Source organism: Cyprinodon tularosa, unplaced genomic scaffold (assembly GCF_016077235.1).
Source record: "Cyprinodon tularosa strain WSP-4 unplaced genomic scaffold, ASM1607723v1 ctg652, whole genome shotgun sequence".
NCBI lineage: Eukaryota > Metazoa > Chordata > Actinopteri > Cyprinodontiformes > Cyprinodontidae > Cyprinodon > Cyprinodon tularosa.
In genome coordinates, this window is record NW_024039399.1 from 296,100 (window position 1) to 315,942 (window position 19,843).

The window sequence follows — 19,843 nt, forward strand, 5'->3', positions numbered from 1 at the left end:
AGATCTAGATTTACCTTTTACTTTGTTTGAGGTTGAAAAAAACTATTTTTAATGTTAAACAGTCAACACCAGGAAAAGACGGAGTTTGATGTGTAATGCTTTTAAATGGTGTATCTCTTTCTATTATTCTTAAACTTTTTAATTTGATTTGGGAGACAGGCATTATTCCAAAAGCATGGAAACATAATTCCTGTGTTGAAGCCAGTTAAAAATGCAACAGACCCTTCAAACTATAGACCTATAACTCTTACATCTCCATTAGGGAAAGTAATGGAGAGAATTGTAACAGATAGACTATCTTTTATGTGCTTTAGGCACAATTATTTTTAATTCATGCATGTGATGCATATATGCATGTGAATATTCACGCATATTAATTTATATGTAAGTTTGTATAGATATTGATTCATAGATAATATGCAGTTTCGTTAATATGAAGGACCAACTCGGTCATATTTAATAACTTCCCTCTGACATCATTGATAGCCACACTCCAGTCTGGTAGGTGGCGGTAAATGCACCTTAAGTTGGTATGGTTGCCATCCGCCAATAAAAAAAAAAAACACAAGAAGAAGAAGTAGAAGCGGAAGAAGAAGAAGAAGTAGAAGCGGAAGTACCGGATGTAAACACAGCGAAGTCTGCTCAGCTGCAGATAAGCATGAGTTTAAACGTTATCGTTTTAACAGCTTCAGACACAATTAGATTTTATTATTTAATTTAGTTATAATTTAATAAAGGAGACATCTGTCAGCTGGATGTTCTTTGAATCTAACTGGATCTGTTGTAGAAAACCGTTGACACCTTCAGGAGAAACAAAACATCAAGCAGACAGAAAGTAAAGGTAAGATGTTAAACCAGGGCTCCATGGTCTCAGGATCAAGCTCAGCAGAAGATGTTTTTTAACCTCTGCCGTTATTCATAGAGACAGGAAGGTCTCAGTTTGAATGTATATCTATTTCTGCCCGGTCTGCTTCTTGCTGAAAATTACACTGTTTTTTGTAAAAGGACAGTCTAAAGTTTATGTTTCTCTTCAAAGACCAGATTACAATTATAACCTAGAAACACTTATTTGAACATTTGCCTCCATTCACCTTTTAATATTAATTCCCTCTTTCTAGAGAAACTCGACAAAAGGAGAAGACAGTCATAGCTAAAATAGTCAATAGTCAAGTAGCCTTAATTTCTTTGACATTTATACCAATATGTTCCATTAAGTGTCTGTTTTATACACAGTGTAAAGAACTGAAAGGTGAAGCAGTAGGTGTGCCGTTGCCTAGCAAGCAGGTTCTGGGTTCGATTCCCGGCCCAGGGTCTTTTTGCTTGGAGTTTGCATGTTCTCTCTGTGCATGTGTGGGTTCTCTCTGGGTACTCCAGCTTCCCCCCAGAGTCCAACAGGACTGTTATGTAGGTTCATTGGCTTGACATAAATTGTGTGTGTGTGTCTGTCTTGCCCTGCGACAGACTGCTGACCTGTTCAGGGTGTACCCCGCCCGTAGACTGCTGGAGATGAGCACTGGCCCCACCGCGCCTTTGGCAAAGACTAAGCGGGAGAAAGGGGATGGAGGGATGTTGAGAGCTGTTATTTCACATCCATTTTAGGGAAGCTGCTTTCTTTTAGTAATTCAATTAAAGATGCGAAGCTCATGCATTCGTTCGGTTAAATTTAGTGTAATAAATTTTGCATATTTCTCAGTTAATGTAGATAATCATCATTATGATGACAGGAACAACAACAAAAAAAAAAAAAAATCCTAATTCAGTGTCTTAGAAAGTTAAATAGCACATAGAAATAAATGTTCATATATTGTTTCAATCCAGCAATGAGAGCATACTGGCTATATATGTTCAGCAGGGGCGACAGTGGTGTCCGATGTGGGAGTTTGCCCTGAAATCAAAGGTGTGACGGTTCAGGCCATGGCTCCAGCTTTCATTGTCGTTGTGTCCTTGGGCAAAACACTTCACCTGCATTGTCTACTGATGGTGGTCAGAAAACCTGGTGGCTCCAGTGTACGGCAGCCTGGCTTCGGTCAGTGAACACCAGGCCACCATCAGTGTGTGAGTGTGTGTGTATAGGTGAACGTAAAGTGCTTTGGTCAGGTCTCCTCACTTGAAAAAGCGCTATATAAGTACAGGCCATTTTAAGTACAGGTTGTTGTATATGTAATAAATACTTGGTCAGGTCTCCTTTTGCCTGAGTCCGTGGCTTTGTTGAGGTGTCCAAGACTCCCGGTTAGCTTCAGTGGTTCCCTGCAGCTTTCCTGGATCGTAGACATCTTATGTTTTTCATCTTCTTCTTTACACTTCTCCATAGTTTTTGAATAAAGTTTTGGTGTGGTCATTTTTTTCTGCCATTCTAGCAGAAGAATTTAATGCGTGACTTTGGAGTTGATGAAACCCGATGGAGCTGGAAACTTCTCAATAATTCTAAAGAAACTTAAAATTCTGTGCCTCTTCTTTTTCTAGGACTCTAGGATCTTAGTCTTCAAATAAAAAGCTAAAAAAAATTTTAAATCTTAAAATATGACTTTGGACATATAAGCAGTGATTTCTCTTTCTTTTCTTCAGTCATCTGTCTCTGGTTCAGGAATCCTTCTCTCTTGTCCTGAGGACCCTGACAGTTTGTGCCTGGGGCCCGGATCAGTGTGTATTTTTTTCTCCTGAAGCTCTGACTCTAGCTCCATCCACAGGATGTGAATCTCTCCTAAATTCTCAAAAAGTTTTTATGTCACAATCTTCTGAAGGCTTTGTTTATCAACGAGATTATCTCTCCCTTTTTCTTCTACCTTGCTTTTTGCATGGTGCAATGTAGAGGTTTCTTTTTCTGGGTGTAAACTCAACAAACTCAACATTTCCTCCTCTTTCTGATATTTCCTGGATCCTAGCTTCCCTGAGCAATGCAGCCCTCTTCTTTGCAGCCTGGACCCACAGAGAATGGTTTTATTGTATTTGAAACATAAAGCCCTTTACCACAGCTGGACAAAAGCATTAACCAAAGACATCTTCAGAACCAGCCAGTCGGCATCTGGACAGAAAAACTGAAGTGAAGCAAAGATGGCTTTTTAATTTTCCTGCAGAGCAGACTGCGGGAGGGAGCTCATCTTGATGCCGTGGCTCTGTGGAAGTACAAAGCCAGAATAAGGCTGGAGTTTCCCTTCCACAGAGCCACACAGGACATGGAGGACTTTATTTAGTTGTGGGGTTTTAACAAAATTTTATGTACTGTGTCAGATGAAGGACAACAAAAATATAACAAGCTCCTCATTTAATGATTTTTAGCTGACGCTTGTTTTACATCAATAATTTATTCTGTTGTTTGAATTGAATTACTCTTGGTTTTATTAGAAGTAGTCCAGCGTTCCTGTGCTGATCCATTAAAGCTTGTCTCTGTTTTGTTCTGGTTTTAGTTTTAAGGATCGGCCGATGGCCTCGTCAGACATCAGCGTGACAGAGATGAGTGATGTGGTCATCGTCACCCTTCCAGAACCCGTGCCTAATGAGCTGCCCTCTGTGGTGGAGGAGGATAAAGCTGTGCTGGTGACTGCAGAGCTGACTCCACATGCTGGGTAACCTAATCAGACAACTTGGATGGATGTTTGTCTCATATTTAGAGTTCTGGCGACAAAATGATTACAAGAAAAAAAGATTTCTGTATTATCCAAATAAATCATTAGGTTAGACGTCAGTAATCCGGTGTCACTAATATTACCATAGGTGGACACCTCTATCAGCCACTAGTAGTGTAGTGACTATTTGTTCAAAAATCAATAATTAAAAATTTAAGACTTAACTTAAGTGATCAAAGCAAAAGGTGAATTTAACTCAAATAGTCACCTGATGCTCCGTGGATTCTGGCTTACGCTGTCCAAAAGATCAAAAAAGGGTGAAAATGCAGTTCTACCTATTTATACTGTGAAACACCCACATCCAAAGCTAAAATTCATTAACTAATTAATGAATGACTGACCAAAAACCTATTCTAAATAACAAATGAAACAAAATAATCTAAACTCTAAGATTTGACTGAAAATGAAAAAAATAGCTCCTATAAATAGCATTATGTAAAAAGTGACAGTCATAGCCATTTAAGATTTCCCCACTTGATGGGCCTTTTGTTGGTCCTTGGCTTCCAAAGAGAAGCGCCCTCTCCTGGTCAGACCCTGTAATTCAGTGAAAAGGTGAAGTCAGAGTAAGAACATATGCATGGCAAGAAGAAGGAGGGGGTCACTCCAGTGGCTGGAAGTTGGCTGGGAAGGGCCATTTTTAATTCAATTAAATTTCAGTTTATTTATATATTGCCAATTCACAACAAGGCACTTTACAGTTCAACCAGATCATACAGTCACATAGATTAAAAGTTTTCTATCTAAGGAAATCCAGTTGATTGCATCGAGTCATTGACTCGAAGGCAGTGAATCCCTTATCCTTAGTGGCTGCTACTGTATTCTCTACAAAATACACACATAAAAATCAAAGAGAACCAAAGGTGGCGCAGGGGTTTCGCAGATGGTTTGGTTCTAGATGCGGCCATCACAATTTCGAGTCCCAGCCTGGTAAGCTTGGACACATATCTTCCCATTTTTTCTACTCCCATTTTCTTTCTGACTACTACTAAGTAACCTGACTCCGCCAGATGGATTTGCTCCGCATATCCATCTGGAAACCTTCCGTTGAAGTAATTTTGGGAAGGGGCGAAAATACTGGTTAGCTGATTGGCCTATGTTGGTGATAGACGGGCCAAATAAAGCAATCAGATCAACGAAGCAGATGACGTACTAACAGAGCGACGACAAAAACACAACCACAAGCCAATTGATAGATCAAAATCTTGCCGAAACCAGCCGGGAGAAGAGCAAAAACATATTTCCCTCTGAGAAAAGCCTCCAGAGCAGTGTTTTGCTCTTCTTTCAGTGAAGAAATACTCTGTAATTCCGATAAAACTTGCTCGATAGCCACGCTAACGCTAGTTTCATCGGAGGAAGCCGCCATGTTCTTTAGACTGAACTGTCGCACTTCTCGTTGAGTCACACCTCAACCCGCCTCAAAGCCAACGCTGATTGGACGTTCGTTTGTTGAACAGCTCCAAATTTTCTTTAACGGAGAGTCTCCAGACTGATCTGCGAGTGAAACCTTGAAAGCTCGTGAGATCAGGATGGTCTCACGAGGCTAACTACTAAGGCCACTAGAGCCTAAAAATATTTGAAAAAAAATATATACAAAAGGGTGCAGGATACAAACACTCAAAGATACGAGTTTGAGACCCAAAACTGTATAAAAAAACAACAAAACCTTAATAATTAGACTAATAATTTTAACTCGAGTTTAGTGAGAAGAGGTTTAATCTAAGCCTGTTGTCATGTAAGTAATTAATGAAGGCCACCTCAAATATTTTCTGACTGAAATATGTAGGTCTGTGTGATCTATGTGAAAAAGCAGTTACATTTTTTCAAACAATGCCTTGATGCGTTCCAGGGAGGACATCCTCACAGTGGGACCAGTGGAAGCAGAAACTGAAACCACAGCGGATTCTCTGTCTAAGGAAGAGACAGTCATTGGTAATATGAGCTACAGCTCTGTGTTTACACCTTGAAGCTTTCTCTCTCCAGGTTCTTTTTCTGAGAGATCAATCAGGACAAACCCTTTAAATAACACTTCATAATAGGGATGCACGATATAATCGGCCCCCTATCGGTATCGGCCTTAAATCTGAATATCGGACATCGGCCACCCCACCGATATTTAACCCGATATTTGATCAGCTTCTGAGTTTCTAAAGTCTAAAAAAATAAATAAATACTACTTCTTCTTCTTCCTCAAAATCTTCTTTTTTACAGACTTAAAAACTTCTAAAGACGAGGGAAAAATATTGATACAATAAAATATCACAATATCTTCATATGCTGATATATTGCCATTTAAAAACACCACATCAATCTCTTTTACTAATGAAATATTGCTATATGTCATCGTTATGCTACGAAATCCCGCGAAAATTCACAAAATTTTGCCATATTTTTATATGTTGATATATTGACGTGGTATCGATCTATTTTACTAACAAAATCTCACAAGAATTTGCAAAATATCACGAGAGTTTGTAACAGAACAATGAAATTTCACGAGATTTTTAAAGTAAAATAGATCGATACCGCGTTTTTAAAAAATCAATTTGATATAAGCATATGAAAATATATTTGAGTGTATTATTTTTCAAAGTGTCAGAAATGGATAACAAAACTGCTATTTTCAATGACTACTTATTTTTGTCCAGCTTTAACATCGGTATCAATATCGGTTATCGGCTACATGAGTTTTAAAATATCGGCATATCGGATATCGGCCAAAATCCCAATATCGTGCATCCCTACTTCATAATGTATATGTATTAAATAACCAGGAGACATGAGAACAGATTTTGATAGAAATTGTAATCTTACTCAGATCAGAGAAGATGTTTACCGTTACAGATGGCAGCTGCTTACCAACCGGGCTCAGATCTTGTGAAATTACCCCGATAAACAGTTAGAGAAGCATTATATATAACTCCTGTCTGGCACATCATTACAGGAGTACCCATTGTCCCCACTTTCCTTAATGGGTCCTTCCTTTTTAAACATCTAAAATATTCTTTCTGTCATGATTTGTGGACATTAAGATCTAAAGAGAAGCATCATCTCCTGGTCAGACCCTGTAATTTAGTGAAAGAGTGGAGTCAGGGTCAAAAAATGCTGCAAGTTGGAGGGGATTCTGCTGTGAGTAACATGGGAGTGGGCTGTGATTCGGCTGGCGTTTGACTGGGAAGGGCCATTTTGAATGGCTGCACCGTACATTATTACATCATACACGTTTGCAGATGAGGAGACATCCATGGCTGCAGCCTTATCAAAATACACTTTATTTTTAGATCAAGGACACCACTCTCATTCCCTTCCCAAATCTCTCCCAAGTGTATGATGCAGATGCCCTTTTATCCTGACACAGGAGCTGTCGCAATTAGATAAACTACTTAAAACGGGAAGATATTTCAGACTTGCAGATGATTTATAATGAAAATAATAATACTAGCAATTAGTTCTGAGGTGATCAGTGCATCATTGCACGATCACTCTAGTTTGAGTACACAGTTTTTTCTGTTCAGGGATTTAATGAAGTTGATGATGATATTGTTCAGCACTTATCTAATGGAACCAGTAAAGCTTTTACCATCAACCGTGTTTTCTCCATCTCTGACCATGCAGTGAAGCTCTCTGAGGAGGTGGATGTGGAGGCTGATGTCTTCTACCCCATCACATGCGGAGACGCCAAAGCCACTCTGGTGTGGAAGAAGTTTGTCTGTCCAGGGATCAACGTGAAGTGTGTCCAGGTGTGTCCTGTTGGTGGAATTGAATCTGAGTTCACTCATAGCAGCCACGTTGCTCCTAGAACAGTTGATGGTAACTTCGTTTTTATTCCTCTTTTTTTCAGTTCAATGATCAGCTAATCAGCCCAAAAGAGTTTGTGTGTTTGGCTGGGAAATCCACCTTAAAAGACTGGAAGAGAGCAATCCGGCTGAATGGCATCATGCTCAGGTTGGGATGCTTAGTAGACACATGTGAACAATTCAATTCAGTTTATTTATATAGTGCCTATTATCAACACATGTCATCTCAAGGCACTAGTCAGATTAATTCAAAGTTTTCTATCTAACGAAAAACCAGCTGATTGGATCGACTCATTGACTCGAAGGCAATCCCTCACACCAAAAATGAGACCTCTCTGGTATTTTTCCTTACATTTCTGACCATGAACTCAGAAGATTTTTAAGATCCACTACGAAGTACGTGGTTATTAATGTGCTTAATTTGCCCCTATTATGAATTATATTTAGTGCAACCATTTTGCTAGAAGGGTTAATTGGAATTTGAGCACATAAAGTGGAGAGAAATTCTTTGCTCGTATCTTCTGTTGACTAAATACAGAAGATACTAAATACAAAATACCAGAATATATTTAACATTCTGACCTCCAAGACTAATTAAAGACAGCAGGAGACCTCTCTAAATTTAAGTTTTCAATATGTTCGGACAGAATCAAATGCACAGTGTGAGTTTTTCCTGAACAGGGATTAAACTCATGAGGCCTCATGCAGGAAACGTGACACACTGAAACACCTTGATGTTTAAAACCATGCATACAAATGTCACCACACACATGCAGATCAGAGTAAATACCTCGAAGCTCCCATGATGTATCCAAATAACCCCGACAACAGTGCTGTCAGGTAGAGACTTTAGTCAACATTAAGCAGAGATGTTCTCTGCAGCAGAACAACAACTTTGTAGTAACATGAGCCAAACATTGAGTTTATTTAGTTTTGTTTTTGCACTTTTTGGTTTGTTATCTTGGTCTATTTTTATACATCCTGAGTTGAATGTAAAAGACATGTTTCGGTAGACATGTTTCATGCACGAAACCCCTGAATTTTCACTGGAGGAGGAGAAATCCACTCTGGTAAATGGTTACATTTTCTTTTGTTTACACAGAAATGATTGTACAGGTGCTGGTCATAAAATTAGAATATCATGAAAAAGTAGATTGATTTCAGTAATTCCATTTAAAAAGTGAAACTTGTATATTATATTCATACATTACATACAAACTCATATATTTCAGATGTTTATTTTGTTTAATTTTGATGATTACAAATGACAACAAATGAAAATCTCAAATTCATCATATCAGAAAATTAGACTATTGTGAAAAGGTTCAAAATTGATGGCCCCTGGTGCCACACTCTAATCAGCTAATTAACTCAAACCACCTGCAAAAGCCTTTAAATGGTCTTTCAGTCTAGTTCTATAGGCTACACAATCATGGGGAAGACTGCTGACTTGACAGTTGTCCAAAAGACGACCATCGACACCTTGCACAAGGAGGGCAAGACACAAAAGGTCATCGCTAAAGAGGCTGGCTGTTCACAGAGCTCAGTGTCCAAGCACATTAATAGAGAGGCGAAGGGAAGGAAAAGATGTGGTCGAAAAAAGTGTACAAGCAAGAGAGATAACCGCACCCTGGAGAGGATTGTGAAACAAAACCCCTTCAAAAATGTGGGGGAGATTCACAAAGAGTGGACTGCAGCTGGAGTGAGTGCTTCAAGAACCACCACACACAGACGTATGAAAGACATGGGTTTCTGCTGTCGCATTCCTTGTGTCAAGCCACTCTTGAACCACAGACAGCGTCAGAAGCGTCTTGCCTGGGCTAAAGAGAAACAGGACTGGACTGCTGGTGAGTGGTCCAAAGTCATGTTCTCTGATGAAAGTAAATTTTGAATTTCCTTTGGAAATCAAGGTCCCAGAGTCTGGAGGAAAAGAAGAGAGGCACTTCATCCACGTTGCTTGAAGTCCAGTGTAAAGTTTCCACAGTCAGTGATGGTTTGGGGTGCCATGTCATCTGCTGGTGTTGGTCCATTGTGTTTTCTGAGGTCCAGGGTCAACGCAGCCACATACCAGGAAGTTTTAGAGCACTTCATGCTTCCTGCAGCTGACCAACTTTTTGGAGATGCAGATTTCATTTTCCAACAGGACTTGGCACCTGCACACAGTGCCAAAGCTACCAGTACCTGGTTGAAGGACCATGGTATCCCTGTTCTTAATTGGCCAGCAAACTCTCCTGACCTTAACCCCATAGAAAATCTATGGGGTATTGTGAAGAAGAAGATGCAATACACCAGACCCAACAATTCAGAAGAGCTAAAAGCCACTATTAGAGCAACCTGGGCTATCATAACACCTGAGCAGTGCCACAGACTGATCGACTCCATGCCACGCCGCATTGCTGCAGTAATACAGGCCAAAGGAGGCCCAACTAAATACTGAGTGCTGTACATGCTCATACTTTTCATGTTCATACTTTTCAGTTGGCCAACATTTCTATAAATCCTTTGTTTTTATTGGTCTTCAGTAATATTCTAATTTTCTGATATGATGAATTTGAGATTTTCATTTGTTGTCATTTGTAATCATCAAAATTAAACAAAATAAACATCTGAAATATATGAGTTTGTATGTAATGTATGAATATAATATACAAGTTTCACTTTTTAAATGGAATTACTGAAATCAATCTACTTTTTCATGATATTCTAATTTTATGACCAGCACCTGTAATAGTGATTCAGTTTTAGCCACCTCAAATATTTAAAGATGATTGTGTGATATTTGTTAAAAATGATTTGAACAAAAGCCTGGCTTTTTCAGAGTTTCTAGTTGAACAAAACTTCATTGGGCTTACAGCTGCACATCATTGGTGTGGAATTGTTTTTAATTTGTATAAAACCTAAACTTCCAAAACTGAAGGAGGTGAAGAATAATCAAATTTTGGACATGTTATCTGAAACGATGGATGGGTTTATATAAAATAATGCCATCCTCAATTGTTCCCTTAACAAAATTAATTTGCAATTTACAGTTACACCACAGGGTGGCCCTATTAACACAGTTAAAATGCTTCATTGCTTTCTGTTTCCCAGGAAGATCATGGACTCGGGTGAGCTGGACTTCTATCAGCATACAAAGGTCTGCTCCAACACCTGCCGCAGCACCAAGATCGATCTGGTGGGAACTAAAGTGTCAGTCAGCTGCGACCAGTCCGCCGACCTGCTCTCTGCCTCCGCTTCGTCAGCGGACCGTAAGTCCCCCAGCCTTGATCACCAATCAGTTGTCACTTGATCACCCCCAACACTGCCCAGTAGCTGCTGTCATATCAGACTCTAAAGGCTTATATCAGGTGTGCAAAGAGCAGTAAGAGTCTCTTTGCAACTGGTCAAATGAGCCATTTATGCATCACATCTATGCAATATCGAACTATCAGGCCTGAGTGATGTTAACATGGGGAGAATTATGTGTTGATTGTGCAACGGATGAACAAAAAAAATGTCCAAGCACACATCTCCTAAAGGCATACAAAGATCTAACAAAATGCATGTTTTTTGACTGAAGGGGAGCAGGAGCATTCATAAAGAGCCCACGCCTGCATCTTCTACTTAGAAAGAGGAAAAATAAAGAAAAAAGGGAAACACAAAAGTGAAATATGTCTTCAAGGTAAAATAAAATTCAAGGTAAAATAAGTTGTTAATGTTCTTGTTTTAGCCTTCAATAACTGAGGGAAAAAGATGGAATCAGTCTAAGCCAGATGTGCTGTTCTTTACGATTCGTCTTAATGCTGTAGTTTAGTTTGTTTTAAAATCCCAGTCACATTACCAGAATTTTTTATTTGAAGAAAACAAACTTTTGTCTTTTAAGAAATCCTTTAGATGTCCTGTAGAGATTGCGGTCATTGGACATTCAGCAGGAAAACACACTTCTGAATAAAAAAAAAAATATATATATCACTAGATGTTTATTTAGTAAAAGTTCACCTAAGCATCATGTTACTAGCAAAAGAAAAAAACAGAAGGAAAGATGTTATGACTTTCTCTTTTCAAAAATGTGAAAATGAAAGATAATTTCTTTTTTCATGATCAGTTGTTTTGGAACTGCATGTCCCACGCTTCCTTTACCTATAAGGAAACAGTTCTGTGAGGTTGCCTATCTTGGTGTGTGTATGCGGATTAATGTAGCATTTGATTAAATGAAAGTCTTTATTAATTTTATCTTTAATCCCACACTGATGTTTTCCCCGCTACAATATTTTCTGTTTTCTTTTTAAGACCTACATGTTTAATATCATCTAACCAAATCTAATCTCAAAGTTAAACTAAGTAAATGCAATTTAACAAAAATGATTTATGGTATTAAAGAAAACAACCGGTGAAAATAACTGGGAATATAACTGCCCCCCTGTTTTACATTGTTAATTACCCACGTTTCATCAGTCAGCCTCAGACTTCATTGCTGTCAGACTAGAATTAAGAAATCAGTGAAAGTAGAAGATCTCCAACATGAAGCATATTTCCAGATGCCACAAAGCAACACCCGACCCCCCCCCCCCCCCCCCCCCCCCCCCCATCCTCCCCACCTTCTCCAGAAGCACCAAAGAGAGCGTTCTGACCAGCTGTCTCACTGTGTGGTGTGGAGGCTGCAGAGCCTCAGACTGGAAGAAGGTGAGAACAGCAAAGAGGATCATGGGGGCTCATCTTCCCTCCATTAAAGACATTTCATCCCATTGCTGCGTGTCCAGAACCTGTAACATTATCAATGACCCCTCACCCCTCCACCATGGACTGTTCTCCCTCTGCTGCCCTCTGGGAAGAGGCTTCGAAGCATCCGATGCAGGTCCTGCAGATTCCTTCCCCACCGCCAGACTGACATTCAGACCGCTGAATGTTGAATAAAACGGGGAGAAAAAAAAAAAAGCACCAAATGCTGGAAAAACTATAAATCATTTACCAGTCTTATGTTTACATTTGATCACTGCTGCACTTTCGAAAGGGAAAAGTCTTGAGAGCTTTACTGACTGAATTTTTGTTTTGTTTACACCCTGTGTTGACAAAACGACAATAAAGTTTGTCTATGTTATGCCTTAATGTAAAATAAGTCAAGAGCAGCTGAGATCAAATTCACTATTGTTTTGATCCAATGCTTTCAATGCTTCATTTTTTCCTCCTTTAACGTCTTTTGCTGTCTAAACACGTTTTCTGTCTGTCCTACAGTAAACGGAGCAGCTGTCTCCTTTCCAGATGCGCCAGAGGAACCATCGGAGTGGGTCACAACAATCGGAGGTGATCCGCCGCTCTTACAATCTGTTCCATACAGTAAATCAGTGTTATATGAAGGGTTTGGTTTATCCAGAGGACTCTGTGGTGTTCTGGCGAGCTGTGAAGGAGGCCGGGCTGCTCCAGGAGGTGGTGGAGGACTTTCAGAAGGAGGTGCAGGAGATCCTGAAGGGATTGCAGGAGAGAGTATGTGATCCACCAGTGGAGGTCAAAGGTCAGAGGTCACTCTTGGATCTTCTGGAAGTTGGTTTGTGATATTTCTGTGTTTCACGCTGCTCTGTTCTGTTTATCAGATGCTGTTCTGCTTAACAACATAGTCCAGAACTTCGGCATGCTGGACCTGGTGAAGAAGGTTCTGGCCGGTCACAAGAGCCAGATGGACCGGCATAGAGAGCAGTACACTCGAAGCCTTGCTGGTTAGTTATCGCCGTCTCTCTGTCATTCCTACATTAGAACCATCTGCTTAATGACGGACCTCCACCCACAGCTAAAGGTCTCCATCAGGCCAGAAGCAGTCAGGAGGTGTAGCAGCTGGTAATCAATAGATCCGATTCTTTTCCAGAACATTCTCTTACTGGGTTTAGATAATTATTTATTCCTAAAACTAATATGTTCTTTTTGCTTTAATGAATTTAGCGTTAATCAGTAAAAAAAATAAAATAATTTTTTTCATGATCGAGTCCGGGAGCGTCCATTTTTGCCCAAATATAGTAGAACCTCTCTCCTGCTATCTTCCGGCAGTGACGTCATGGTGCGGTAAGCCTAGCGCCATTCTCCCCGCTTTACAAGCAAAATCAATGGGAACTACTAGACACATCTGCAATCAACAACCATTATTTAAAGTCGCAGGGAAGTCATATTTAAATTTCAAACCATTCTGGCTTAAACATGTTTATAAATGTAGTCCTTATCAGACCATATTGTCCTAAAAGTCAGAAAATTTCTACTTAAAAAGAAATCGTTTCTTAAAATCTGTGGGGGTTTTTTCGTTATCTTATGCAGGCCAGTTAGTTATACGTCAGCCTGAACACCTAAATTCGGCCAATCATATATCAAAGGTCCTCTGTCAATCAAATGTTTTCAGTCATAGCATCTGGATTCATCCGTCGCAGCTAATAAACACAACGGCTGAAATAAGAAATAAGAATACTTTACCACTAAGTTCTGTCCCAGTGTTCACGGGGATGGACGTCTGTGTCTTCGCCAGGCGTAGAGCTAACATAACTGGCAGCGTTGCGAGGCAACGTGTACAGCTGGAAGCCTTCTACACCAAACCAAGCTTCTGCCGCCCTGGCGTCCTCTTCCACAACATCTTCATCCCCGCTTTCCTACTTTGAATAAAAATGTACGAGGGAGGACACTCATCGAAGACCTCCAACACAAAACTCTCCTCCTCTTGCATGTTTCCGCTGTCCGTAGCGGTCCGTGACAGTGTCGTTGCTAGTGGCTGCTTGGTCCCAATGGAATTTCCCATTGGGACCCTACTAGCACAAAGTTGCTCACTGGTTAGCAAGATGCTTCCGACAAACCAGTCACAACCAAACTTGTTTGCAAACCTTCCGCCACGACAATGCCGCCCCCTTGATAATCAACCAATCACATTCACTTGAAAATCACATTCACATGTGTAAAGTCGTGCACCACTTGGGAGAATTCGGAATTGGAACAGCCGTTTCTGTACAACTTTAATATTTCCAGAGGACTTCACCACTGAAATTTGTGAGAGCTATAGTTAAACTGAAAATGCCCATGTACATGGCAGTTGGATGTTGTAATACCGTGGGTAAAAGTAACAAATAACTAGTTATTTCGCCTTTCCGATTCCTTATCCTCCACGGATGGGTTCGTTGTTGGATTGCCAACTTGAAGAGGGAGGATTTGCCATCGAACTTCTGGCCAGAGAAAAAACTCGTAATATGTAGCCAACATTTGAAAGAAGAATGTTTTCAAGATGACTTGGATAATAGCAGATGTGAATAAAACTGGATACAGCATTCTATTATCCTATTATTGGAGGGGTAGTCCTGGAAAGCACAAATCTACAGCCTTGGTGCAACAGTTTCACTTCAAAGCGGCTGTTTGATCTATTGAGCAGAAAACATCCTGGATGTATAAAGTCTGCTGAAATGTTTCCTAGGGGTTAATAGCTGCATGGACCTCTGCGTACCTGTTCTCCACATTCAGACTGGCACAAATCCAGCTTTTCTAAAAGGCCAGTTAGACACCAGCTTGTTTTAGTTAAATCTGCCTGCTGCCAATTGATGGCTTTAACCCACTGCCAGTTGCCAATCAAAGAAATGAATCCTAAACTGCTGGTGGTCGTAATGTTTAGGCTGAAGAGGCTGCTTTAGTTCTGACTCTGACTTGTTTTCCTCTGCAGCTCTGGAGCAACAGTGTGACGAGCACAGGAAGAGAGCCAAAGAACTGAAGAGTAAATCGCAGCACCTCAACAACGTCCTGATGAACATGACCCCTGTCCCGGCTCCCCCAGCACCCAAAAGACCCCGGCTGACCCGCGCCGTCTCTGGCCCGGCTTCGGTCAATGCCACGCCCTCTCAGATCACTCTCCCCTTCAGCCAGCTGGGCAGCCTGCAGCTGGGAAAGGTGCTGACGGTGGCAGGAGGTCAGGCAGGCAGCAACCTCAGTGGCTACACCCTCCTGACTTCATCGCTCCCTGGCTCTGAGCTTGGAGCCGATGGCTCCAATGTGACGTTGTCGGCGGCGGCAGCTCAGGGGGCCGCGGCAGGGTCCAGCTCCTCCAGCCCCTTCGTTAAGGTGGTCAGGCCACAGTTCCAGCTGGTGACGCTGCCACTGACTGCTGCGCAGAACCCTGTGGTACCGCAGCAGGTCAGCACTGTCAGTGTGGTGGATGCCATGGTAACGACTGCTGATGAGTCTCAGGAGGGAAACCATGCTGATGGTGATGATGAAGGTCAGCCAGGGCAGGTGGCTGAGGATGAGGAGGAGCAGCAGTGAGGGGAAGGACAGGTGCTTAGCTGCTAGCTTTAGTGGAGACTGGAATTGGATTCAGGAAGGGATGATGACTCCTCGTCTTCATCTTCCTCCACCAGCATGATCTGCAGAGTCGGGCTGCCATGTCTTACTGTGCTGTAAATTCGTGTCTAACCTTTGATAGTTTGTCTGTGCATTGTGATTTTTTTTCATGCCGTTTCTGAAAGCAGAACAATGCTCCTTTATTTTGGATTAAACTCTGCAGGTAAACAGCGTCTCACGTTTGTGCATTTACTCCAAGACTGGTGAAACGTGTAGAGCTCAACTACTCATGGAAGTAGAAGGAAACCAAACAATCGAAGCTTGGACCAATCGGAAGAGGAAGAAATAAAAAAAACAAGGAATTAAAAAAACAAAATGATATAAAAAAATGGTGCGTTGGTTTCTGATTCTGCACACATTCCTTCTTTTTTTTTGCCTGGAAGATTAAAAATGTATTTTAAAAACTTGTGCTTAGCAGAACCTTTCTACTTTCAGAGGAAGATTCCACACCCAGGGAATTTAACTGGGGGAAAAAGGCTTTTTATTAGTCTTCTTGAGCATCTGGCATCTTGTTTGAAACCAATTACTGCAACATATACAGCCCACTATATATATATATATATATATATATACAGTATATATATATATATATATATATATATATATATATATATATATATATATATATAATCAGATCAACAGATTGTGAAAAACATTTGAATTTGATTGCCACTCTTTGATGAAACAATAAGCTGAGGTGAAAGGAATTTTTCTTTTTTTTTCAACATTTTTATTTGAGTTTTCACAAACATAAAAAATAGAAAATTGTACACTGTGTTGCCTATCACCTCACATAAGTATGGGTTACGGAGCAGGAACAAACAAACAAAAAAATAAAATAAAATAAAATGAAGGCGCCATACACATTGGTTCTCTCACATTCATGTTAAATCAGGTCTTCAGTGGTCGGCAAACATTAACAGACATAGTTAAAGCCTGAAATCAACACAATCATATCTAACCGGGTGATCAAAGAAAGAAAGAAGATGCATAGTAATACAAAAGGAGGATGTTCATTAGTTAAGATGTGGTGGACCTTCCACTTTATAGGACTCTAACCTCTCATCACAAGCTGCACCAGCTCTTTATGTAAATAGATAAGGATACCACATGTCAATGAAATGTTTCTCATTACTCTTAGGAACTGCCCTAATTCTTTGAAGAGGGAGGACCCTAAATATTGTGTTCAGGTGTTTTATCCTTAATCCAATTAATTAAAATGACTATTCTAGCCAAAAGCAATAATTTATCACAAAGTTTAAAGTTTGATTGTGTCAGAGTGACTGATTTAGAGGGAAGGCCAAGAAGAAACAGACCTGGGTCACAGCTGATTTTTACATGAAACACGTCAATCAGCTCTTAGAACTTGCACCCCAGAATCGTTTAATCAGTCTGCATTGACAGAAATAATGGTAATACATTCCAACCTCTCTTTCGCATTTATTGCATAAGGGAGACCTTGGCGATCCATCTTATTCAACATAAAAGGTGTTATATACGGACGATGTAGTATTTTATACTGTGTCTCTCTGAGCGTATAAAGGCTGAATTAACCATATTAATGGCTTCTTGCCAGTCATCCTCAATGTATACTGTGTCAAGGTCTCGCTCCCGTTTCCGCACAATGTCCCCGGCACTGCCTAGGGTAAGAAAGCAGAGCACTCCATAGAAAGCGAAAATAAAATGCTTACGTTTTTTTCCCAGTCCACAAGGAATTTTGAGGTGAAAGCAATTTTGCTGGTACTATATGGAAAAAGTTACTGGCTCATATTCTTTTTCTGCACCCTGCATGCATCTTAAGAAATATAGAAGCAATATAATCTGCATGTAACAGCTAATTTACCCCTTTTTTATTTTGAGGCCCCTAGCTCCTGCATTTTGATTATTCCAGAAATAATAATAAATAATCAGATAAATATTCAGGACTGACTAATGTATCGATTTTTTTCCTTTTAGCTAAACTGAGGCTGATTAAACACCTACAGAGGACTTTCTTATCTAGGTATTTAACTCTATTAACAAAAATTCAAGTTTCATGGTTGTATCAGTAACCCCCATTACACCCACATCTTTTTTTTTTTTTATCAGTTCAGAATTTATAACAGTACAAAAACAAACATCTTAATTCGATGGCTAAAAAAAGGAATTAAAGACAGAATATTTTAAGACGGTCTATGTGCTTTTCATCTTGGTCTTTATATACCAATAAACAGTAATTAAATTTAAATTAATACAGAGATTTCTTTGGTAGAAATTCAATAAAGCTTTAAACCAACTCAAATGAGGCAGAAGAAATAAAATCCTCAAAGTTAGCAAACTGCAGAGGCAGTTTTTTAACCACATAGCCTATTATCAAGCTAAGACAGATAGCAGAGTTGCTCAAATTTTACTGTGTAACACAGGTTTGAGGTTTAAACATGAACAACTGTCTCACTGTGCTGAAGTTGGTCTCACAAAGGAAGAGGCAGCAGGTCTTCCTGTTACTGTGTGTCGCCTGATCTTCATAAGTACGCAGTATAATTCAATTCAGTTTAATTATATTGAGCCAATTATCAACACATATCTCAAGGCACCTTACAGAGATAATTCAACCAGATGATAGTCAGATTTGTTAAGATTTTCTATTTAAGGAAAACCAGCTGATTGCATCGACTCATTGGCTTGAAGGCATTCACTCACCAAGCATGCTTATAGTGACAGTGGAGAGGAAAAACTTTTAACCTTTTGACTACACTGAAAAACAGGCAAAGCTCAAACATCTGTAAACAAAGGTGATGATGGCAGCACCACATCTGAGGTTTCTACCCAGGATTTAGACACAGACACACAGGAACATACCAGATTAAGCTACTATGAGTAAAGGCAGTGAGAGCAGAAAGTTAGAGATTGAACTAACAAATACTGCAAAAAAGGGAGAATAGAGATAGAATGATAAAAAGGTCCTCCAGCAGTCTAAGCCTATAGCAGCATAACTATAGAGATACAGTAGCTCAGGATAAGCTGAGCCTCTCTAACTGAAAGCTTTATTAAAAAGGAAAAGCCTACGCTTAAAAGTAGACAGGGTGTCTGCTTCACAGACTAAAACTGGTAGTTGGTTCCACAGGAGAGGAGCCTGATAAATAAAAGATCTGCCTCCTATTCTACTTTTAGAAATTCTAGGAACCAGTAAACCTGCAGATTGAGAGCAAAGTGCTCTGTTAGGAACATCAGGAACAATCAGATCTCTGATATCAGATGGAGCTTGGCCATTTAAGGCTTTATATGTGAGAAGGAGGATTTTAAATTCTATTCTGGATTTTAAACAGGAAGCCAATGAAGAGAAGCCAGGATAGGAGAAATATGATCTCTCTTTCTAATTGTGTGTTGTACAAAAGCATACTGTCACCCCTGACAAAAAGGCTTTGTAAATGTGGGAAGCAGCTGTGTTTTTTACTTCTACAAGTTAGGCCTGGTCCGTTTCAAGCTTGGCATCATTTCATCGTGAATGAGCTGCCTGATATTTACAAAAGTTTGGAAACCTACTAGATTTAAATAATTTCCCTGTTTACCGGGTCCATGATGGCTCTTTCTGCCCTTGCCAGCCACCACAGAAGAAAATGTATCTTTTAATATGTCAACTTTCTTCTATGACAACTCTAAATAGTATCAGCGCTGATAGCCAATAAAACATGGATGAGTACCTGTCACACAAACTCCTCCTTGATTGGTCAGAGCATTGCGCCTGTGTCGCATTCATTGGAACTAGAAAATTTCAAAACCTCTCATCACTGAATATTGTAGGGTTGCTTGGTTAGTTTCTTCTTTTCTGAGTGAAAAGGAGATCTGGGGCTTGATGAAAATCAATCGGGACTAGAGCAGGGAATGCCAAGGCCACTGGTTCTCTGCAACCTTACGGGCTAAGTTGAACTTCTGAGCAGAATAACTATGGTCATCTTGACAGTACATCGGATTTTAAAACGAAGGTTCTGACGTGTTTCCATCACTTGTAATGGTAAATGGTAAATGGCATGTACTTATATAGCGCCTTTATTCAAGTCGGAAGACTTGACCAAAGCGCTTTACACTACATTCATTCACCCATTCACGCACACACTCACA

General features: G+C 40.0%; 1 protein-coding gene across 1 annotated transcript; it reads left to right on the top strand.

Annotated features, from left to right (window-relative positions):
• Positions 1 to 590: 590 nt before the first annotated feature.
• On the top strand, positions 591 to 15,913 carry gmeb2 (glucocorticoid modulatory element binding protein 2). The gene is made up of 10 exons (XM_038308999.1): positions 591 to 841; positions 3,405 to 3,563; positions 5,470 to 5,552; positions 7,236 to 7,360; positions 7,462 to 7,565; positions 10,508 to 10,665; positions 12,629 to 12,697; positions 12,768 to 12,905; positions 12,985 to 13,107; positions 15,072 to 15,913. Exons 2-10 carry the CDS (start codon positions 3,421 to 3,423, stop codon positions 15,665 to 15,667), a joined length of 1,539 nt encoding a protein of 512 aa, XP_038164927.1. The 5' UTR covers positions 591 to 841; positions 3,405 to 3,420; the 3' UTR covers positions 15,668 to 15,913.
• Positions 15,914 to 19,843: the final 3,930 nt, after the last annotated feature.